At 35.4% G+C, this 25,892-nt stretch overlaps 1 protein-coding gene across 2 annotated transcripts in view; it reads left to right on the forward strand.

The window, feature by feature from the left end:
- Positions 1-23,553, forward strand: part of LOC150081500 (bridging integrator 3-like) — a 193,406-nt gene extending 169,853 nt beyond the window's left edge. For both annotated transcript variants that reach the window (XM_090379337.1, XM_090379338.1), the window contains exons 10-11: positions 2,462-2,596; positions 23,399-23,553. In XM_090379337.1, the coding sequence (XP_090235463.1) occupies positions 2,462-2,596; positions 23,399-23,545 (282 nt within the window). In that variant the 3' untranslated portion in view covers positions 23,546-23,553. The remainder of the gene's footprint in view (positions 1-2,461; positions 2,597-23,398) is intronic.
- The last annotated feature ends 2,339 nt before the right edge of the window (positions 23,554-25,892 follow it).

The raw sequence follows: 25,892 nt of genomic DNA on the forward strand, positions 1-25,892 counted from the left end.
ACATTTTTAAACTGAGGATTCCTAATTTCTTAACATTCTGTTCATTAAACTCATTACTAAACACTTCAGATGAGCATAAACATTTACAGTACTGTAAATCCCAAATTACTCTGTAGGAAATCCCATTCGTCAAAAGTTGAATCCCTTTCTATTCTTCATCATTTTCAACACTCTACATTTTCTTCTATATTATTATAGAATCCATCCTTTTTAAAGGAATTAATTATAACAGTAGGGCTTACTGTATCCCATGATGCTGCTAAATAATGCATTGCATCTAACAAAGAAATTTTGAACTTTTCAGTTTTTCCATTCAGTTTTACTATGGTAAGCAATTTATGCACAAGGTACTTACGAAAATGCATCTTTAAAATGTCTATGTGGAATTCTTCCCTGGAATCCCTATGGAAGAATTTCACATGGACGCTGTTTAAGTGCTCATTGTTTTTCAGATGAGCAGGGCAGTTATCAACAAATAAAAGAATATGTCTATTCTTTCCTGCTGTCTTTAAATCTAGAGCCCTTAGATACTCATCAAAAAGAGAATGGCAAATGCTTCACTGTGCTTCACATGGTCTACACTATCCAATTATGGATATCGATGAAAACAATTGCAATATGTCACTTCCATTATAAATAAAATGTTTATATGTCTAATATTTTTTTAATATAAAAATAAAGAATTTCTATATTGAACGTTAGTGCATAGCATCGTTTTAGTTCGTAGTAAATCACCGAAGTAGGTGAAGTGGCATCGTTTTTGTTATATCTCATATTGTGAATGCCTTAACAATGAGTTGTCTGATATTTGCACTACCTTGAATAAGCAATGCTTCGCCAGTAGAGAAGACTAATGTTACTTATTCTCAGTGGATACCACCACCCAGACAGCATCGTTTCAAGGCTTGTTGGCCTCTGATTGGTGGATGGGTAGGTACCCTGGTGATACAATAAGTGGCAACCCAGTTATGAAGTATAACTACACAATATGAGAGATGCTAGGTGGTGTGCAACAGTAAGGTAGTAAAGACAGCACCATTTCAAGGCCCACAAGCCTTGAAACAGTGCTGTCTGTTTCAAGAGAATAAGTAACATCAGTCTTCTCCACTGGCGAATCATTGCTTATTCTAGGTAATGCAATATCAGAGCAACTCATTGAGAAGCATTGACAATATGAGACAATATCAAAAACGATGCCATTTCACCCACTTTAGTGATTTACTATGAACTAAAATGATTATATTGTTTAATATTTTTAATATGAAAATAAATAATTTCTATATTTAAAATTTGTATTAAATGGAAAATGTCATTATAATAATACATTGTGTATTCTTTATGACATATTTTTTATGCCAGAAAGCTTTTTACCTGGGAAACTTCTTACGTGGGAAAATAGTACATTACAATATATAGAGTTTAAATTGGGAATTAAGAAACCAAACCTAGTACAGGAGAAAACTTCTTATGCGGAAATTTCTTATCCAGGTTCTACTGTTTATATATATAATTGATAACTAAAATAAAACAAAGAACTATCAATGTAGGATAAAGCCCAGAGTTACAAGCAGCCAAAGACAAGAATAGTAGTAAGAAGCAAATGGAAGTTAAAACTGTAAATAGCATGTGGTAGACCTACAGATAGAGTAATAAAACCAAAATCTATATATATATATATATATATATATATAACTGAAGAACTGTAAATGTGGGATAACGCCCAGAGCAGCAAACAATCAATGGCAGGAGAAGTGGTAAGAAGCACATGGAAGTAAAAACAGTATTATACAGCAGTTGTACAAATTACTGAGACAAAAGCAAAAGAAAGATAAAGAGAAATTATGTAAAATGTGGTAAATGGAATATGTAAATAAGACAGTGAAATGGAAAATAAAAAATTAAGAAAATATAGACGGAATAGTTATAGAGCAAACTTACGACAGGAATGAGCTAAAAGAGAAAACTTTCTCTTACATGTTGCTGAAACACTACAGTAATAACTATATACCCACAGAATCACAAAAAGAAAATGTTCAAGAATTATACTTCTTGAATATTAGAAATTATGAAAATTAGAAATACCTGCTTCTTAAATGCTCTGTGATAATTGCAATGCTAACTTTACATTGATGATTCACTTTCTAAACATTTAGATAATTAAAAAAATAAACAAATCTGCATAAGATGCCTCAAAAAAGGCTCAAATTTTATCAATAAAATTCCTCTGAATTTATTAGAGTTATAGTAACATTGTATGTGAAACTAAATGCTAAAGTCTTGAAAGCAAATGTTGCATATGTTTTGGTGAAGGGTGAATTTTATTAAATTCAACCTACACCAAAATAATAGAGGTCATTATAATGCCTGTTTTTATTTATTTATTTTTCTTAAGCAAGCAGATAACTATCTACAGTTAGCCTGACTCTTTTGTGATATACTTGAATGAATTGTATTTATATAGGCAAAGCAGAATCTCATAAGAGCTGAGGATGATTTTAAAAACCAGGATAATTTGTTAAGAGAAGAATTGCCCTTTGTATACAATAGCAGAATAGAGTATTTTCAACCTTCTCTGGAAGCCATCATAAAGGCAGAGGTTTGTAAAAAGTAGTGTTGCTAACTGAAAAAATTTCATCTTTCATTGCAGTTTTAGATGTGTTTCCTCCCCAGTATTTATTTTTAAAAATAATTTCACTTATTACCTGCTCTAATTGGACAAAAAAATATATATATATTAAAATATTTACAATATCGCATAGCTTCTGGATAGAACAAATACAAATATAATGAGAAATTCTGTCTTAAATAGATACCATCATAAAAATTCTTACCATTCAGATGACAGTACTTCAAAATGACAGTGCCAAACTCATAGACTGTGCCCACTTACTGGCAACACATACACACGCGCACACATGCACACGCACGCACAACCACACACACACACGCGCGCACACACACGCGCGCACACATGCACACGCACGCACAACCACACACACCACACACACACACACGTTGTTGTTGTTGTTGTGGGGGTTTGATGGCGCATAAGCTGTTTTGGCTATAATGCCTCTATTCAGTTATTATATGAATAACTGAGAAATTCTTGCAATGTCAGAAAAGGCTGAAATCAAAAATGATTAAGTTGAAAAATTCAGGAATATTTGCATTGTCACCAATGACATTCTCTAGAGTTATTGGTTTCTGAAGGTTAACCAGTGATAGCAGGGTTGTATTTCTGTCTTTTTTATAGTATGGGCATTCAATGAGAATGTGTTTAATAGTCAGATTTACAGAACAATGTGGACACTGGGGTGGATCATCTCCTGTGAGTAAATGAAGGTGAGCACACTCACAAGTGTGACATTATTGAAAGAAATATACCAAAAGAAACATTTTCACATGTTGTCTCTTGCACAAAAACACATATGCTTGATTAGTAATGCTTATGAATTTTTTAAAATTTACCATTATTTCCTTTGATGGTAGCCATTTAACATTGTTTTCACATTATTTTGAGGTTTATGTCCAAAAGTCCCATGCTTCATTTACCATGGCAACACAGATGATGGTATGAAGTTCTGCTAATAGATGATGTTAGCTTAATGGTTTTTTTGAGCAGTTTGGCACAAACATTGAAGCAATTTGGCGTTTATATGTCTTCAAGTAAGTTTTTTGCATCCTTTTACGATTTCTGTGTTTTACTGAGATGATGAATTTGAAAGAATAATGTGTTTGACAGAGTTGAGATATTAATCAGTTTTTATAAAGAGGGCCCCACAGCATTTATGGTAGGCTGTGATCCCATCATCCAGTTCACAGTACTAGCTGTATCTAGCTCCTTGAGATTTCTCTTTGTTTCTGACACTAAAATTTAAACAAAAGAAATCACAGGAAGCTAGATCCAAATGCTAAGTTCCACAATGGCTGAATTACTGGAAGTATTGCCTTAAAGGGGGAACACAGTGGGATAGCTGGTAAGTGAAACATTTTAACAATCTGAAAACTTTTGGGCAGTTTGAATCGTTACTCTATTTGCATTTTACAGCTTTTCATTTTGTTTTTTAATGCTTTATAAGTTACAGTTCTGTGATATGTCAAGAAGTTTATATCCAGGGGAGGAATCATGTTATAATTTTTGGCTTCACATTACAAACCAAAGCCAATAATACAGTAGCATAAGTAATGATGTGATCATTGAGCTTTATAAATAACTGTGTACTTATGGTCCTCTGGCATTTGAATTTCTTGACTGCTTGTAAATTTTCATTTGCCTGTAGTCATAAATTCGTCGTTAAAAAAGCACAGATATTAAAATTAGTTATACCAGTTATTACTAATATTGTCCATTCAGTGCAAAGAAGCAAGAGGCTTTTGCTGAATCAGCAAAGGGAAAAAAAAACTACTTGTCTCTTTTTGTTTTCCCATTTATACTGATCTAGAAGGATTTTGAATTTCACTTCACTGCACTATATAGAGAATTTTATGGCTGGCCTGCATTGGAATCCTCAAAATCTTTTTCTTCCCCTGCTATTTATAATTCAACCCCTCCAATCAGACTTAAGTGTAAAAATTACCTTAAGTTTGATTTCACTGAAACCAAATTATCCTGAAGAAGTGCTGCTTGAAATTGGCATTTACCGCTTACTCAATCTTCATCATATTAACCAATTTGCAATTCTTCATCATATTAACCATTTTCCCAGCCTTCGCATCATCTGAAAATTTTGGCATCATGCTCTGTATGCCTTAGTGTAGAGCTTCCTAACCGGTGTGCCACAGAAAGATTACTGGTGTGCCACGAGAGATTTAATTTTATAAAATTTTCATAGTTATAAAAAATCAAATTAATTTTTACAACTGTTTGAAATGTTATTGGTTTATAATTTTATTATACGAAGAGATATAAGAGCTTAATTAGAATGAATTTCAACATCGCTAATCAGGTACAGCTGAATGTGATTTCCACCAGTCACTGATTTTAGTTTATAAGCATTTCAGTTTGACCTTTGTTAGAAGTATAAAAATCAAGTTTTCTTTCTTTTTTTTTATTTCCTCTGTTTTTTTTTGTTTTTTTTTAACTTAAATTTGAAAAATATCTTTTTAATGCAAGAAAAAAAACCGATTTAAATCATTTCTTATGCAAGAAAAATTTCTGTAATTTAAAAAATTTTTAAAATAATCAGAAAATTAGCAGAAGACTTTAAATAATATGATATTTTTTCTCTTATCTTTGATAAAAAATCCATCTTTATTATATGAAAATCAAGTTCGATATCATCATTTAAACGCAAAAAAATGAGATATTACTTATTTTAATCTCGATTTGTTTTTCAAATTATTTTGGACAGGCAATCACATTTTTATACTGAAAAGATATACGTATAATAAGTTATTGCTTACTTTACTTAGAAATAAAAATCAATGTTTATATTCAAAATATATTTATTAAATTGCTTCTTTAAGTACTTTATATTTAACGAAATTTAATTTTTGTAGATATTTATTTTCCACCCTTAATGGAAAACTTTTTGAAGAGAGCTATAAAATCATCAGATTCAAGGGGCAGACACATAGTCAAAAAAAAAAAAAAAAAAAAGATAAAGCTGGTATTTAGGCAAGATACTGAAGAATATATGAAATATGGGTTTGTATGCTCAGATAATTCTTCTCTTCCTTGACCCATATGCAGTGGTGAGCTGGGGATTCTTGCCGGGGATGATGTCACGGAAGTGATGTCATCTGCGGCAGGAATCCCCCAGGATGGCTTCTGCCAGAGGCTCTTCTCACTAGTAGTGTGATTAGAACGCATGACGCATTTTTCGTGACCAGTATGATATCTGAAGTCAGCCTGGTCATCATCCCCCCTTTATGATGATACCTGGATACGTTAGTATCTCGAGTTCTAACTTTTTAGAATTTTGTAATAGTATAACGTCACAATCATACCGTCCTGAAGTAAATATGACTGCACAACAATACAAATATTTGTCAACAATTTATTTTTTCGTCTCGCATTTTCGTAATATTCGGTTGTTAGATGCCCCGAACAACTGCATATGTCATTTCAACTGCAAGGTCAGTACTTCAATCGACGCTGTTTTCTAGATATTTAGATACGCTGCAATCGCAGGTACACATCAATTACTTTAGTTATCATAAATCCATTGCATCTTGTCTTCCATCCAGTAATTATAAAAATTTGCGAATGTTCAATAAAATATTAGCAATACAAAAGCTCTATTATTTCGTAACCAACATCCAAATCAAAATACCTAAAAGACACGCGAAGGATTCACATAAAACCATCTAACGCACATGCTCGGTACACGCGCCACTTTTTTATTCATCTCTTTTTTTTTTTTTTTTTTTTTTTTTTTTTAGCAATTAGAGAAATATAATGGATACTTTTTTTTTTTTTTTTTTTTTCCATGATAAAATTTTAATATTGCGAATAAAAAATAACAGGAAATCATATCACAAAACATTCTACAATATGAAAACAAATATTACATAAAAAACACTCTTCTAGTAAAGGTACACAATAATCACAAATTACATAAAAAAAAATTATTATACTAATATTCGAGAAAAATTTATTCTAAATATTGCCAATTTACTTCTTTATTAATATTAGTTGTCAATCTTCTGCTTTGCTCAATAGCTCAGCCAAGATTACAGAGGAATGATTTGACATAACGATCCGGATCAAATCGAAGCAATGGTTTTCCATTTAGATGTATGGTCAACATAATCTGCAATGTGTTTAATTTTCAACATTATTCATTAATTTATACAATATTATTCATGAGGCTGAAAGCACTGCTAATCACAGTGGTTTCAAAGATATTTCTGGCTGTTATGACTGAAGAGGGACTTTCACTCGATTTTAAAGTTAAACTGTCTTCGATAAATCTCTAAAATCATTAATTTTTATTTCATATTTTATCAGAAAACTTAAATCTCTTATTTGTTTTTCACCGTCATGCCACGGAAACGAAAGTTCTTTCATATTCCACGATTCCAGGTAGCATAGGTTTAAAATTTCTTTAAATTCCTCATTGTCAACAGTATCATTATTTTCTTTATTTAATTTAAAATTACTCTGTTCCATTAATAACTTAACCTTAATAATGTGTCACAAGGTAATTTTTTAAATGTGTTATTACTTTCCATTCATTCAAATTCTTTCAACTTCAACATGCTCTCAATTTTAGCTTCATAATTTCCTTTAGAATTTTTCAAATTAACGATAACATTAATAGTTAGAATAATTAATTTATCTGCTTTTATCATACTGATTCTGTAAAGCTTCTGAAACGTAAGAGAGCTCCTGCAGGATGCCTATCATTAGTGCTAAATCGTTAAGAAATTCCAGATTGAAGTTGGTTTAATAATCCAGAACATTTAATTAACTTTCTGATTCAAATTTTTGCACAAAGAGGAATAATTCCTCCAACCTTCAATTGCCGCCCGTAAGCTACAAGCTGCCCATTGTGGCCCGAACACACAACCAATCTTTATAGTTTCCACATCAAGTTCTTTACAAGAATCAAAGGCAGATATTGTTGGGATATCAGAGATGTGGTGTCACACAGACATAAGTAGTGCAGAATTGTAATTTGGGGAGTATGATGAGTACAGAAAGGATAGACAGGAAAGGAGGAGGGGTTATGCTATTAGTTAAGAAACACATAAAATCTAAGGAATGCATCCAATTGATGTTGGTGGACAATGCAATGTTGGGGCTGTTTGGTGTGACGTAAGCACTGGGAAAGGAAAATTGAGAGCAGGTGCGTATTATAGGCCTAATGAATCTGATGAGTATAATGAGCAATTGTGAAGAGAAATAGAGTGGGCCAGTACATCAGCGTCTCTCTCTCTAATAATGGGGGATTTTAATTTCCCAGGGTTTGACTGGAATTTGTGGGTTGGTCACTTACACACTAGCAAGGCTTTTGTGGATTTATTGGATGATTATTTTATACACCAGCATGTTCGGGAGGCAACTAGAGGGAGTAATACTCTTGATCTGATTATCAGTAGTGATTCTTGATGCATTAAGAATCTGCAGATAAAGGAACCACTAGGTGGCAGTGATCACAGTCACAGTGTGCTGAAGTGGGATTTACTCAAAGAGGTAACTACCATCAAGGGTAAAGGGAAGTGTTTTTGCTTTTGTAAAGGTGATTATGGTGGTCGGAGACAGTATTTAAATTCTATGCGGTGGGACCAACTGATGATGTTACCAACAACAAATTCAAAATGGGAACCATTCAAAGAATTAATCTTGGAAGCTACTAGGCTTTTCATGCCAACTAAGTAATATTGTTCAAGATTTAGTCCCAAATGGATGTCAGATGAACTAATTAGACATGTGACAGAGAAGAAAAATGCATGGGAAAAGATATAAAATAACAGGTGAAACAGAAGCCTATGATACATATAAGCTAGTCTGTAACCAAGTCACAAAGGAGGTTAGGCAGGCGAAGGCAAATTACATGAAATTCTTGGCAAAAGATACAAAGAAAAACAGTAAAGAGTTCTTTACTTATGTAAACTCTAGAAGGAAGGAGATTAGCATTAGCAAGGGCACATGATGCAAGAAAGCAAGCTTATATAGCATCAGCCAAAAAAAAAACCCTTTTTTCACTCTCCTCCTCGCTCCAATTGTTTGTCAAGTTCTCCACTGAGGGACTCCACTAATAACATTAGTCCACGAAGAACAGTGTCCATTGATTAGCACTCTCTGTCTTCTCCCACTCAACCATCTCTTTATCCATAGCAGCAATTTACCTCCAATGCCCACTGCTCCAATTTGTGCAGCAGTCTTCCATGTGCAACGGTATCAAAGGCCTTTCTAAGATCCAAATATAAGATATCAAAGTTATTCTTTGCATCAGTTTCTTTGTGACTACATCATAGTATCCAATGAAATTTGTCAGACAAGACTTCCCCGTAACAAACCCATGCTGTGTCCGAGCTATAACTGAAGTCTTGTCTAGATAATCTTGCAATTCTTCTTTAACCAATGCCTTCATTAATTTCCCTGGAACAGAAGTTAAACTAACAGGTCTGTAATTACCTGTCTCCCTTTGATCCTCCTTTGTGGATTGGGGTCACATTTGCACACATCCAGTCCATGGGTACCTCTCCTGAGCCCAGGGAAGCTCTCATAATTACGGCTAAGGGTTTGCTTACTTCATTTGCCGCCTCCTTTAATATAACTGGATAGATTCCATCCACCCCAGGTGCCTTTCTTATGTTTATCTTCAACAATTTCTCCTCCACTTTAATCTCAGTTATTACAAGATTACCTAGCTTACTGCCAGAGTTGAATACACCTCTGGCATTCCCCTCGCTGAATAACTCCTCATTTTTGAATGTAGATGCAAAATATCCATTTAATTTGTTAGCTACCTGAGCAGGATCATCAACTTTGGAACCATCAATGTCACGTGGACCAATCTGATTCATCCCCTTCCTTCTAGAGTTTACATAAGTAAAGAACTCTGCTGTTTTTCTTTGCATCCTTTGCCAAAGATTTCTCATAATCTGCCTTCGCCTGCCTAAACTCCTTTGTAACTTGGTTACAGACAACCAGCTCATATCTATCATAGGCTTCTGTGCCACATGTTAATTTATATGTATCTCATGCATTTTTCTTCTCTGTCACATGTCTAATTAGTTCATCCATTTAGGCCTAAATCTTGAACGGTATTTCTTTGGTAGTATGAAAAGCCTAGTAGTTTCCAAAATTAATTCTTTGAATGCTTCCCATTTTAAATATTTTGTTGGTAACATCATCAGTTGGTCCCACCATAGTCACCTTTACAAAACCAAAAACCCTTCCCTTTACCCTTGATGGGAGTTACCTCTTTGAGTAAATCCCACTTCAGCACACTGTGATCACTGCCACCTAGTGGTTGCTTTATCTGCAGATTCTTGATGCATGAAGAATCGCTACTTATAATCAGATCAAGAGTATTACTCCCTCTAGTTGCCTCCCGAACATGCCGCTGTAGAAAACAATTATCCAATAAATCCACAAAAGCCTTGCTAGTATGTGAGTGACCAACCCACAAATTCCAGTCAATATCTGGGAAATTAAAATCCCCCATTATAAGACATTCTGATTTACTGGCCCACTCTATTTCTCTGCACAATTGTTGCTCATTATACTCATCAGATTCATTTGGTCTATAACACACACCTACTCTCATTTTTTCCTTTCCCAGTGCTTATGCCACACCAAACAGACTGAACATTGCATTGTCCACCAACATCAATTGGATGCACTTCCTTAGATTTTCTGTGTTTCTTAACTAACAGCATAAACCTTCCTCCCTTTCTGTCCTTTCTATCCTTTCTGTACACATTGTACCCCCCAAATTCCAGTTCTGCACTGTTTATGTCTGTGTGACACCATGTTTCTGATATCCCAACAATATCTGCCTTTGATGTCTTGACTAGCACTTCAAGCTCATCGAATTTATTAACTATACTCCTAGAATTGGTGTACATGCACATGTTTCTACTCTTAGTTACCCTAACACAGCCCATGTATTTACTTGTTCCACTATGACCCCCAGCATACCTGGAAATCCCCAGTGCCTTGCTTTCCAGCTGCTGCTGAATTGCATTTCAATAGAAGTAGTGCAAGAATCACTTTTACCTCTGCCAGCTGCTACTGTTAATCTATTAGTCCGTGAACCCCCCAAGTTTGCAGTTTTCTGACCCACTTAACTCTGCCTCGATAGCATCAGCAAATATTCTTGCTCCCTTTCTATTTAAGTGTATCCCATCCGTGTAGAAGCAGTCTCTCCTGTTAACAAGCACAGACCAGGCTGAGAAAAATTCTACCCCTTGAGCCTTGCACAATCTCTCCAGGGCCGAATTGAATGACAACACTCTCATCGTATACTCCCTCCTATTATATCTGGGCAAAATTGCAGACACTTTAAAATTCAACCTTAACTCATGACTTTTTTTCAGCATTGACTTGTACTTATTGAGTAATTCCGCCTGTCTCCTACTCTTAATATCATTAGTGCCAACGTGTACAACAATATTACCCTTTGTGTCCTTAAAAGATGATATCTGCTCTACTACGTCATCAACCTTTGTCCCTGGCAGATATACCCTGGTTGTGTTCCATCTATCCTTTTTGCACAATATGTTCCCCGTTTCTCTGACAATAGAGTCACCTACAACAACTAGTTCCTTTGGGACCAGCACATTCTAACTTGGGGTTTGTCTCTGTGTTGCTTGATGTTCAAATGCAAGCTCCGGTTTATGTGGGCAGCTGAGAGCTTGACGAGCCCCTCAATTTAAATCCTTTGAGGGCATCTACCCTGTACTTCAAGCTCTCATATAAGCCCATAACTGAGTTGGCGCCTGATTTCCTCGCATGAATCAGATTGGTCCACTTGATATCGACAGTTCAACTGTTGATGATCCTGCTCAGGTAGCTAACAAACTAAATGAATATTTTGGATCTGCATTCACACATGAGGAGTTATTCAGGGAGGGGAATGCCAGAGATGTATTAAACCTCTGGCAGTAAGCTAGATAATCTGGTAATAAATTAGAGTAAAGTGGAGGAGAAATTGTTGAAGAGAAACATAACAAAGGCACCTGAGGTGGATGGGATCTATCCAGTTATATTAAAGCAGGCAACATAGGAACTAAGCAAACCCTTAGCCATAATTATGAGAGCTTCCCTGGACCAAGGGGAGGTACCCATGGACTGGAGATGTTCAAATATGACTCCAATCCACAAAGGACGATCAAAGTGAGACACTAGTAATTACAGACCTGTTAGTTCAACTTCTGTTCCAGGGAAATTAAAGGAGGCTGGTTAAAGAAGCATTGCAGGATCATCTAGTCAGGACTTCAGTTATAGCTCGGACAGAGAATGGGTTTGTTAAGAGGAAGTCTTGTCTGACCAATTTGATTGGATACTATGATGTAGTCACAAAGGAACTGGATGTAAAGAATAACTTTGATATCATATATTTGGATCTTAGAAAGACCTTTGATACTGTTGCACATGGAAGACTGCTGCACAAATTAGAGCAGTGTGGCACTGGAGGCAAATTGCTGCTATGGATAAAGGGATGGTTGAGTGGGAGAAGACAGAGAGTGGTAATTAATGGACACTGCTCTTCGTGGACTAATGTTATTAGTGGAATCCCTCAGGGTTTAGTGTTGGGTCCATTGTTGTTTTCTGTATTTATAAATGATATTCATGATGGTATATCAGATTTAATGTGCAAGTTTGTAGACGATTCAAAAGTTGGTAGTGTTGTTAATGACAGTACACTGCTGCAACAGGATATAGAAATGTTGAGCAGATGGGCTGAGAGGTGGCAAATGAAGTTTAACATTAAGAAATGTAAAGTACTACATATGAGAAGCAGTAACCCCAGAGCAACGTATCAACTGTTTAGTACTACACTGACAGCGGTAGAGAATGAAATGGATGTGGGGGTAATTTAGCAGGCAAATATGTTTTCTGAGCAGTACAGATGGTCTGCAAGAGCAGCTCATGGTGTCTTGTCAATGATATACAGGAATTTTTCTAGCAGGGATAAGGTGGTGATTATCACCGTGAATAAGGCAATGGTCAGGCCACACCTTGAGTACTGTATACAGGTCTGGAGGCCTCGTTTTAAGAAGGGTGGAGAGCTGTTGGAATGAGTACAGTGAAGGGAACAAAGAGTTGCTCTTATGAAGAAATGCTTAATTTTTGCAAATTAGTGTCTGGAGACTATGCACCTGCGAGGTGATCTGACTGAGGTGTAGAAAGACTTGAATGGTTTGAGCATGTCAGTGCTGATGGGATTCTACTTCTTACTCAGAATAATTGCCTGAGAGGACGTAAATTCAAATTGAAGAAAGACGGTTGTAGGATAGATGTGCAGAAGTTTGCCTTTGGTTGTAGGATAGATGTGCAGAAGAGAAAGAGAGAGAGAATAAGAGTCAGAAGTACAAAGGAATCACCAAGAAAGAGAAGAATGATGATATCCAGCTCAGGACCCTGGGTGTGCCAAGCCATACTCCCAGATGTGAGCCCCTGGGAGAAGCTCTCATATCTAAAAGTTTGCTTGTGGATTTGATTTCCACATTACATGATGTTATCAAAATGGTGAATTTAATAAAATCTAAGCCATTAAATTCACATCTGTTTACAGCCTTGAGTGAAGAAATGGGATCGGAATACCACTCTCTGCTATTTCACACTGAAGAAAATTGCTGTCCGAAAGAAGTGTTTTATTAGGGTTTATGAGATAAGAGAACAGTTAAAAAAATTTGTTCTGAATAATTCTTACTTTGCATATTTAACGATAGTTATTGGCTCCAAAAACCAGCTTACTTAACTGATATTTTTGAGCACCTGAATGAGCTCTCATAAATTGAAAATTACAAGGATCGCACGAAAACACACTTACTTGTGTACAAAGTTTATGGATTCAAAGAAAAAATTCAACTTTGAAAAAATGAGGTTAAAAATGGATTACTAATGATGTTTAATTGGTGTTATGATTTAAATACTAAAGAAGAATTATTGGGATCAGTAGATCAACATTTATGTTTGCTTGAGAGGAAAACTTCATCACTATTTTGTGAAATACTTGATGTAAAAAAATTTTTTTGGATTCGAAATCCATTCGTATTATCCCTAGAAATTCCAGCATTACATTTATCAATGAAAGAAAAAAAAGAGCTGTTAGATTTAAGAAATTATCGCACCCTTCATATCTTTATCCGATATGATTATCTGAATTTTGGTTAATGGCGAGAGAAGAGTTTCTTTCAATTGGAGAAAAAGCAGTTAACACTCCTCTTTCATTTGCTACCACCTATTTGTGCAAACAAAAATTTCTTGTCGATGGTGACTGTCAAAAGTTCAGAGATCACATTAATATATTAATGATATTATATTATATTTATTTATAATATTATTATATATTATATTATTTGTTATTTATTAATTATTAATTATATATTATATAATATGCAAATGTAATAAATTTTTTCACAAAGTCTTTATAGACACTCCAAAATCTGCCCCAGTTTATCTCTGTGTGCCGTACAAAAATTATTATTTTCTCCATTTCACATAATCAAAACGGGAGTGGTCCAGACACCAGTCCATGTAGGATCCCCACTTCTGACCTTAGTTGATTCTGATGAGTAGTAATCAGTTGCAACCCCTTTGCCTATTGTCGTATAGCTGTCCTGTAATCCATATAAGGATCTTGCCAGTGATTCCTAATATGTTCCAGTTTATTTAACTCTGGCATTGTTTATTTGGACATTAGTAAAGGTAATATTTTTATTATTATTAGCCATATAGTGCAAGGAAGCCTGAGGCTTATGCTGCGCTAGCCAAAAAAAAAAAAAATTCCCGGGTTACCCTGAGAGAGAGAGAGAGAGAGAGAGAGAGAGAGAGAGAGAAAGTATAAAGGAATCACCAAGAAAGAGAAGAATAATGATATCCAGCTCAGGACCGTGTGTGTGTGTGTGTGTGTGTGTGTGTGTGTGTCAAGCCCATACTCACCAGATGTGAGCCCCTGAGGGAATATCCAGATAAACAATGTCAGAGTTATTTCCTGCATCCAGCTCATGAGTGACATGAGCTGGATAATAGTTAATATACCAGCTTCATCAGGTAAAATGGCAAGAATGAAACATTTTTCAAAATTTTTCATTTCGAATTTTTTTTTTTTTTTTTTTTTGAGAAAACCATTTATAACGAATCCTACATCATTAACTTTGGTGTTTTCACACATTCTCTCACTGCTTCCTTTAAAATAACTGGGTATGTACAATCTACCCAGGGCACTTACTTGCCTTCAGGCTCAAAAATATTTTTAGTAAACAGACCTCTATAATTTTCATATCACTGATTTTATAGTGCTCCAGTTCACTAACACTGTAAAATCAGTGATGTAGATATTACAGTTTCTCCTCACTGGGAAGGGAGACTTTTATCTGTAAAAATTGATGCACAGCACTCACAGTTCATGGGCTGAATTGTTAAAAACTGGACATTGTATTATATGTATTTGCATATAAACATATGTAAATGGACTAAATGGTCATATTGTGAACATGTTAATCATCAGTGCATATAAATACATATAACATAAGTCAATATAAAATATTATAAAATAAGTCAATATCAAAGGCAGTTCATGAAGATTAACCAAGCTGTAACCAAATAAGTTAATATACTTATGGAAGTTTATGATCCTCTCTTGATGTCTGTCCATTGTGCTGCTTACCAAGATGAAGACATCATCTGATCTCTATCACTGACTTGCTGACCTTTGCTATTGGAGGTAGTAGGGGGGGGGACCTTGCTGGCTCTGATTAACATATCAGGGTGGGATAATATATCAGAATGTAATTGAATGAAATGCCAAAATAGTGGCTGTAAATTCTATGATCTCTTGGACTAAATGGGATGATTACACTACTACAGTACTGATAAAGGCCAATCACTACTACAGTGATTGGCCTTTATCAGTACTGTACCAGTGCTGATAATGATGGAGTTTGCATTAGTATTAGATGTGTAGTGTAAGGAAACCATAGGCTTTGACTGAACCTGACCAAAAAAAAAAAACTAAAAAGAAAATAGACAAATTGCATGCTCCACACTTGGGTTACTATCCAGTTTACCTCTCAATTTCCTAAAATTTTCAACCCCTTAGACCTTTGAAAAAAACTTCTTTCAGTAATCAATAACTTGTTGGCTGAAAGAAAACTTTCTACAACCTAGTCTAGACCTCTTTCCCTGTAATTCAAATTTATGGTCTCTAGTTCTTTATAAGAGTAACAATTTTGCCTTCATTCATTGACTTTGTTAATGAGAACTACCATTTAAAGTAAAGGCTTCAAAAGGTAACATTTTCAAATTTCAATGAGCACCTTCCATTGATATGGAGAGAACATTCTCTGCTTTTAAAATGATTTTGGCTGATAAATTCTTATTTATAATGAGCCACATCAAAAAATATTTAGTTTTTTACTAAAACAAAGCTTATTCCAAGCACATGTATCTTTATTTTAAAACTTTTCATTAAACAACAGTTTTTTTTTTTTTTTACTTTTAAATACCGAATACAAATAAAATTATAATTCATTTACTTGTGTTAAACTGGTAATAAATTAGGGATCTCAGATTTTAAAGACAAAAAACCGGGACACTATGAAATGCAGGTCTATCTATATGTTAGGAGCAATGTTTTCGAGCGCAATACTTTTGATAGACTTTTTAAAGAAGTGTACATGCATGAAGTAAAAATACATATAATGAAATAACTATTCTAAAAAGGAACGAGACAATTCACATATGAAAAATAGCAAAGAGAATATTAAATATAAACAAGAAAAATGCTAAAAAAAATCAGACAACCACTCATGTTTTTTATTAATCCCTTCGCAGTCCATTCTCTACAGGGTGTCTCAAAAATATTGGTACAAACTTTTAGGGGAGGTAGGTAACATCTAAAGGAATGCGAATTGCATAGGAACCCATAACCGGAAACGTCACGGGAAAGTAGTAGCAGAGGCATAAGAAGCAGAAATGACACAAGACAGTAATTAGTGGCAAACATTTATTTGACATAATATTAACAATGGAGTACGAGATGGATAATCATGAAGTTACAACAGATGCTCGAAGGTTCCACCATGAGACGCGATGCATGCATAACACCGACGCAGCATGGATTGGCAGACACAGTCGAACACACACCTGGAGTTTCTTTGACAGTAGCAGCAGCGCAGACGAGTCTCACCACGAGATCCATTTCCATCTCCACAGGCGATTCATACACGATAGATTTGAGGCCCCCCACATAAAGAAATCAAGGCTCGATAAATCAGGTGAGCGTGGGGGCCAGGCAACGGGTCCACCACGGCCAATCCATCGACACCCAAAACGCCTGTTCAAATGGTCACGAACACACCTTCCATAATGGGCAGGCGCCCCGTCATGTTGAAACCAAATGTTGCATCTCACATTTGCTGGAACATCGTCAAGTTATGCTGGTAGAACTTGTTCAAGAAACATCCGATATTTAGCGGAGTTCATGCGGGATGGTAACAGGTGTGGGCCGACTAAGCAGTCACCGACCATACCTGCCCACACATTTATTGCGAAGCAATGTTGTGCCGCATGGGGGTGCACACCGTGTGGGCCCTCTGCTAATCCATACACTAGGTATATGTCTGCCAGCTCACAGTTTGTATATCGATGCATGCTCTTCGTGCAGAAAATACTGCTGCTTGAATGAGTAAACCAGAAATTTTCCCTCTCCCGAACTGATGAACAGCGCCGTGTACCGACTTACGGTGACGTTTCCGGTTATGGGTTCCTATGTGATCCACATTCCTTTAGATGTTACCTACCTCCCCTAAACGTTTGTACCAATATTTTTGAGACACCCTGTATAATCACTAATTTGCACAACTTCTTCTCTCCCTCCTTATGATTGACTGGTTGATGGATGACACGTTGCTATATATGTGTTCTGGCTTTCATCACTTCTGACATATTTATTCGAAGAATGGACTTTTTCTAAAAGCTTTAGTCTTTGAATATAACATCAAAAGTGTCCAGCTGAAGGCGGTTTTTCTCATCAGTCTATAATAAATTCATTAAAGAGAGGCATTTGATCCTGGTAGAGTAAAATAAAAATCCACAAGTTACTTTATTTCATTACAGGTTATTTGTTCCTTCTGAAAATGAGCAAATACTTCTTTCCATCTGTCTGCAGTCTTACAGTTAGTATTATTCCATTCAGTCATTTTATTCTCAGTTGAATACAATTTGACATTTCTAAAGTCATCAAAGAGACTTTCTTCATTTATACTGAGGTTAGGTAAGATAATCTTTATTTCCTTGGCATGTTCTGTGAAATTTTCCCAACAAAAGGTTTTCCTCAGTGAAATCCATTCCATTTTTGCAAATAGTCTAAACAAATGAATAGTCCATTCTTGAATTTACTGAAGTGCAGTATTATAAAAATTTGCAACATTTTTTTTTTTTTTTGAATGATTCTTCAGTTTTCACACCTTTATGAAGACTTAAATTCAGTTTTCACATCACTGTGTAAGAAAATTTCATTTCGTTGCATTATAAGCTTTGTAATGAGGAAGTCTATTTCTTTCTTAACATCAAAACCTATCACCTCTTCACATTCAATTCACTGAATAGTATCAGAAAATATCTTTATCTGACTTCTCAGAAATAGAAGAAATACAAAAAGATTTCCTGTTGTTAAAAAATTCATATAAAATATTTGGACATTTATCCTGACTCAAGAAATAACTTTGTAGTCCATCATAAAGTTCAGTGAAATGATTCAGAGCTCTTTCCAGTGACAACCACCGTGTTTTGCTATGCCCTAGAAGAGTTTTATACTCGATTTTCACAAAATGATTTCAAATTTTCTACCCTAACTGTGAAAGGGTGAAAATACTGAAAAACTTTCCACAGAATCGCCTGAATATCTATACGTAATACATCAACTACAATTTGTACGCTATTATGAATATTTATAAAATAATAAAAGAAGTTTATCTCAATATAATACGTAGAACACTTCTGTATGATACTCTCCAGCAATCATACGGAAGTGTTCTACGTATTATATAGAGGTAAACTTCTCTTATTATTTTACAAATATTGATATCAACATAGAACATATTGAACATTGCAGCTCTGGTTCATACTATCAAACTATTATGAATGTGTGTGCTGCACAGCCTACACCTATTATTTTTCTGTTTAACTTTTCTTGAATTTTCATAAAAACGTTGTTTTTGCCTTTCCTTTTTAATCCACCAAAGTTTGTATTGGTATTATCTGCTGAAGTGCCTATTATTTTATCAACAATGTCATATTTATTAGCAGCTTTTAAAATGTAGTCAACAATAAGATTGAATGTTTCTCCAGTGACCGCAAAATTCTAATATTTCTGTTGCAATGCCTTTATCTGTAATAAAATAGCTCACTATAATCGGTACAATCTTTAGATCAGCGTGGCTAGAAGCATCTGCAGCTAAGCAGCAATACTTTATATTCTTTGGGTCCTCCACTATTTCATTTCTTACACATGGTGATAATACATTCACAGCAGTAGCCCTGCATTTTGTTTGAGCATGGGTAAATTTTTTGTTTAGAAATGTTTTTAAAAGACTGGAATGTACTTAGAACATTCCAGTCAATGGAATGTTCTAAGTACATTCCATTGACTGGAAACTATGATTGTGTTTGATAGTATGATAAAGAAATGTAGCCTCTTTTGCAGCTAGATCTCTTTCTTCATTGCCCAGAGTTTTTTTGCCTGAAAATGGCTTTAATGGCCAACACTGAACACAACACAACACAAGGAACACTCCACTTTTGAGGAATCATCACTAACACTACTTTCTTTTATAAATGGGAATTGCTCCTTTAAACTGTTAGTAAACATGCATTTTCTCTTTGGCATTTTAAAAAAGGATTATTTTTTTTATTCAAAATATAAAATTATATATTCCAAATATAAAAATAATGAAACCTTAAGAGTAGAACACTGAGAAATCGACATGAACACTGTGGTGTGGACAATGCAAATTGAGACAACGATTAACTGTAACTCAAATCATTAAAGGTATTTAACCACAAAGTAGCACAATAATGATATATCTTGCTACTGGTCATTCCATGTCACCACTGTAAGGTTAACTGCTGGCATGGGCTACTTTGTTTTGATATACCTGTATAGTAGAGCTTGATTCAATATTGCTAGGTTTCAGGTGAAAATGTTCAAGAAACAATGTCATTCTGAAAAAAACCAGGACATTTAACATCCCAGGTCAACGTTGTTGGGACACTGGGACAGAGATCCATAAATCCAGGACTGTCCCGGGAAAACCGGGATGTAGGGATCCCTATAATAAATGTAAAACTGTTTTTGTATATACAGTAAACCCTCATTAATCCGGACAGCTCTAAAAAAATTTAAAAGTGTAAAAATCAAACGACGATCGGGCTCAAAGGTCATATATATTGTGTCCGAGGTCATTGGGCCATGATGACTCACGGTGCACAATCAACCTAGTTCCCAGCTGTGGTTCAGACAGTTGTTTGTCATTTACTCCACAGTTACGTGCTTCTATCTTTTGTCGTTTGTGCTGTGCAGTTAAACAGTGTCTTTAAGTAAGCCTAGTGTAGGACAGAAGCGTAAACATAAAACGCTTTCTCTTCACAATAAACTATCGGTGATAGAAAAACTTGAAAAGGAGCTTCAGGTCCAGCATCTGTCTTGAGTACAGCATCACAAAACAAACCTTGTTGGACATTAAAAAGAAAAAAAGTGAAATTCGTAATTTTGTTCTCGATTTTAACACGGAGAAAGAAAAAAGTAAAGTTAAACGAATGCAGATGCCTACTGATAAAACACTAGATGATGCTGTGTACAAATGGTTTTCCCAACTTTGTTCATCTGGTTTGGCTGTGCGAGAAATAGAAAATCAAGCAGCAGCGGAGAGACTGGCTAAATTAGGAATTGAACAATTTAAAGTGAGCTCAGTTGGCTTTTTAGATTTAGAAGATGGCATAACATTTCAAACAAGAAAATATGTGGGGAAATTCTTAGTGCTGATTTTTAAGCTGTTGAGCCTTTCAGGAAACAACTGAATAATTTTATTCAAAAGGAGGGTTATCAATTGAACAAGGTGTACAACTTTGATGAGAACTATTTTGGAGAGCTCTGCCTGAAAACACACAAGCGTAAGACTGAGAAAACCACACCTGGAAAAAAAATAAGCAAGGAACGTGTTTCAGCATTGCTGTGTGCAAACAACGGAAGCCATATGTTAAAAACTGTCATCGTTGGGAAAAGCAAAAATCATGTGCCCTAAAAAACATTGAAGTAATGGACGATGTACCGGTACACTACTACAATTCCTGCAATGCATGATTTACCACAGAAATAACAATGGATTGGTTCCACAAGAAAGCTGTGCCAGAAATCAAAAGACATCAAATCAAAGATTTGAAAATCCCAGAAGACAAAGTAAAGGCCTTGGTTCTGCGAGATAACACACCAACCCACCCTGATGTTGACAAACTCATCAGTCAAGATAAGAAGATTAAGTGCATGTTCCTGCCACCAAACACGACATCTGTTTTCCAGCCTATGAACCAAGGGGTGATCTACTTGGCAAAGTGGCTCTACAGAAAGAAGTTTTTGAGTGAAGTCGAGGAGCCACTAGTTGGTGAAGAAGACAGAAGAGGACAACAGACATTGAAAAATTTAAAGTCATACAACGTAAGAACTATGATTTACAACTTTGCTGATGTTGCAAAAGAAATCAATTCAAAAACTTTGGCGAATTCATGGAAAAAACTTCTCTTAGATGGAGGCTAATCCAGAAACAGATGGTGAGACAGAAGATTTTCATGAGACTCTACAGCGAGGAGGGGAAAAAGCTGTGTCCTTAGAGGAGATTGAGTCGTTGATGGAAGAAGATGAAGATGATCCTGGCTACCACATTATGACCGAAGCTGAGATCGCAGATAGTGTAATAGGATCAGCAGAAAGTTCAGATGAGGAAGAAGATGAGGTGAGCAACAACTCTCAGCCAAAAATTAAGGTAAGCGAAGTGAAAGACCACTTGAACTTCGTAATGCAGTACGTTGAACAATCAACAAATGAAAACGTATCTGCCTATTATGAACACAAGACACCTACGTGAATTGGTAGGAAAGGAAATAAACTGCAAACGATCACAAAAAAAGATAAGTAATTTTTTCAGACCAGTGAATGTGGCAAGTGATGTAAGTGAAGATGAACCAGTGCAATCTTGTTCTAAGTGATTATGGACATGTATTTTTAATGTAAATACAGTATGCACATACATATTTTTAATGTAAAATAAACATGTTTTTACTGTTATCCACGTACATTATATTGTTTAAATAAGCTTTACTCACATTACAAAGTGTATTTCATATAATCCGGACGTTCATTAAAATGGACACCTCTCAGCCCCTATTAGTCCAGTTTAATGAGGGTTTACTGTGTGTATATATATATATATATATAATAGTTTGTTTTGGTGCATGCTTTTACACGTTTTATTGCATATTATGCATAGGGGTGAACTTGCAACTTTGCTAAGTGTACCTGATCCACATCAATGATCCTAATGTCCATTTTATCCTCCAGTGGGATCAGGGATTAAGGGTCTACTTTGAAATGTGCCCCACGTCCATACCCCTTCTCCAGCAGTTTGTTCTGTTTACTAGTGCTAGGTAAACAAGTCTTTTTGCCAGTTTGACTCAGTCAAGTCATTATAGAAAGGTGACTTGAATCAGTGACTGGTTCATGAATGATGACTTCAGAATAAGTCATCATTCTGCATAGAAGCAGTTGCAAATGAGTGAGGAATTCAACTTGAACCACTGATTCAAGTCACTGAATATCCAAGAGACATTCAGGGACTTCATTGGCCAGTCATACAACACAAATAACCTCAGCTAATTCTACAGTGATCCTGGGGAACTACCTAGACATGTGCACGCACGCACACACACACACACACACACACACACACTTGCACATCCTTCTATACATGTTCTATTTGCCATATTAAATTTCTTCATTTTTTGTGGCTTAGTTTATACTTGATATCCCTATAATACCCTTTTCTAATATATCCCTATAATGTTCACAATTGTTGGCTTAACCATTACCTCAAATTTGTTTACTATGCTCTTGACATTAATTGTACAAGCAAATATATGTGTGCCTGTATATTTGAGTGTCCCATTAGGACCCCCCCCCCTCCTCAGAAGGCCTTGTAATCACTATACCTACACTACTTTCCAGCCTGCTGCATGTCCCATTAGAAGCACTGCAAGAGTCAGTTTCTACACCTGCCATTAATCTGTTAGTCTCTTCATCCTCCCCTTCAATCTAACAGTTTTCCAACCCACCTAACCCTGTTTTGATAGCATCAGTAAATAGAATGTTCTCTATTAAGAGCAGTCCTTCCTGTTAATTAATGTAACTTTCTGAGCATCCTGTACATTTCTGAAAAATGAAAAAGTGTTTTTTTTTTTCCTTCAAAAAGTGCAGTGTTTTTTCAGAGTGGTAAAAGTTCCTAGTATTATTCTTTCAGTGGTGACAATATGTTATCTATTGGTGAGCTTCAAAATTAATATAAAAATTAAAAAAGGTCTAATTTTTAAAATTTAAAAGTTGGCATTTTATTTAAATGTACTAAGGTAAATAAATAATTTATTCATTTATTTACCTTATATTTATCCTTTTTTTTTTTTTTTTTTTTTTTCATTATTTGATTCTGATTTCTATAATTATATTAGGTTGAACACAGTGGAGAAGCAGCCAGAATTTTTAGTTTATCTCATCAATGCTTAAATCAGTATAGCCAGTCAGAATTGGAAATGAATAAGCTTCAGAAGCAAAGGCTTGCTAGTATTCATGCATTGTCAATTGTTGCCGACAATTAATTGTAAAATCAGGCATAAATATATTTGTTTGTCATTTCTGCTACGTTAGTTGTGCACATATTTTCATAATATTCCTCATAACAGTAGTTAACATTAAATTTACATGCAGATGTTATCTGTTAGAAAGTAGCAGAATTATAGTATTGTGAAGTTATATGGTGTTAACCAAGCTAATAATTATAGAGTTACAGTTTTACTGTTATAATACAAAAGAGCCCAATAATCTGAGTTGCTCTTAATCTGAAATTGATACTTATTTTTAAATTGCAAAAAAAAAAAAAAAAAACTAATGTTATTTTAGCCCTTTCAAAATTTTATAACATTGGAGGATTTTCTCTTGTCCTCTTGTAATTATTATTATTATTATTAGCCATATGGTGCAAGGAAGCTTGAGGCTTATGCTGCCCAGCCAAAAAAAAAAATTTCCATGTCACCATGAGAGAGAGAGATTGAGAGTCAGAGTTAGAAGTAGAAGAGAATCACCAAGAAGGCAAGAAAGAGAAGAATGATGGTGTCCAGCTCAAGACCCTGGGTTTGCCAAGCCCATACTCACCAGATGTGAGCCCCTGAGGCATTATTGTGGGCAGCAGGGTTTAAAGGGGTTCTTAAATGACTTCTTAAACTTTTGGACTATGTCAGTTACTTAACAACTCTACACTTAGCATAGGGGTGAACTCACAAGAGCAGGCTCATCATTGCATTGCTTACATCACTCAGTATTTTTGAGGAAAAAAGGCAAGAATAGTATAAAATGGCATGTTGTTTATAAAGAATAGAATAATAAAATTCATCATTTTGTAATAATAAGTTCAACATTGATAAGGCTTAAGTCATATGGGCCAATTTTTTTTTGACAGTTATAATTAAGTAGGTATTTATTTACTGGCTTGCATCCTTAGCCTTTACCACATTATTGTTCCAGGCCTGGACCAAAGTGGGTGACTGCTGTACTCATGAAATTATAACACAAAAGAAATTTACATGGGATGAATATAAATATCAAGAAATGCTGACTATAAGAATATATTAAATTTACAGAAAAAAAGAACACTATTTCTCTTAAACCATTTTCTTCAAGACCAAAAAAATCTTCCATTTCAAGACCACATGATCATGTTATATAGAGCAAATTCTCTTACAAATATATCTTTATGAATAAACCATGAATCCTTTCAGAAAAATTACAACAAAATATTTTCATTAACTAAATAAACCTTGTTCCAAATAAATTGACTAATAAAATTCTTAAAAAAAAAAAAAAACAGTAAAATAGAACCCTTAACATTTTCCCATTATATGAACTAGTTCCAAAGGTGAAGTCATTGAACTTTTTAAACTCATTGTCCCACTAATACTGAAGATGTCATCCTTTTTTTTTTTAACAAGTTAGCAGTTGAAGAGCTGACCCAAAGCAAGATGGATGCTTTTCATATACTTTCTTCTTGTTGCATGCATTTTTATTACCACAGCACATCCCATTGCATTGATTTAGGTGATGTGGATACAGGAAAGATTAAAGGTGAAATAGCATTAGCATTACTAGAGGCATTTGATGCAAGAAAGCAAGCTTATGCAGCATCAGCCAAAAAAAAAAAAAAAAACCCACTTCCACTTCACCCCTCTGTTCGTTCAAAATACCTGTCCAGCTGAGCCTTAAACTTATTTAGGCTATCAACTTCCACGACAAGGGATGGAAGTCTATTCCACCAACCAACCACCCACTGGCTAAAGGCAAATTTCAACACGTCTATCCTACATCTGTCTTTCCTCAATTTGAATCTATGCCCTCTCAGGTGATTATTCTGAGCAAGAGGAAGAATCCCATCAGCATTGAGCATGCTCAAACCATTCAAGGCTTTATACACCTCTATCAGATCACCTCGCTGGTGCCTAGTCTCCAGACACTATAATTTGCAAAACTTAAGCATTTCTTCGTAAGAGCACCCCTTTGTTCCATTCACTAATCTTGTAGCCCTCCTCTGTACTCGTTCCAGCAGCTCTACATCCTTCTTGAAATGAGGCCTCCAGGCCTGTATACAGTACTCTAGGTGTGGCCTGACTATTGGCTTATACAAGGGAATAATCACCTCCTTATCCCTGCTAGAAAAATTCCTATATATCATTGACAATACACCATCAGCTACTCTTGCAGCCTGTCTGCACTGCTCAGAGAACTTCATATCTGCTTGCACAACCACCCCGCCGACCGGGCTAGTCGAGTGGGTAAAGTACCTGCCCGGCAACCCAAAGGTCGCGGGTTCGATTCCCGCCTCGGGCTTGGATCAAAGTACTGCAAAAAAAACCTTGGGAGGTGCAATATGGCCACAGAAGCCAATGCGCCAACAAC

Source organism: Mastigoproctus giganteus, chromosome 8, assembly GCF_048544385.1.
Source record: "Mastigoproctus giganteus isolate SK-2022 chromosome 8, ASM4854438v1, whole genome shotgun sequence".
Taxonomy (NCBI): domain Eukaryota; kingdom Metazoa; phylum Arthropoda; class Arachnida; order Uropygi; family Thelyphonidae; genus Mastigoproctus; species Mastigoproctus giganteus.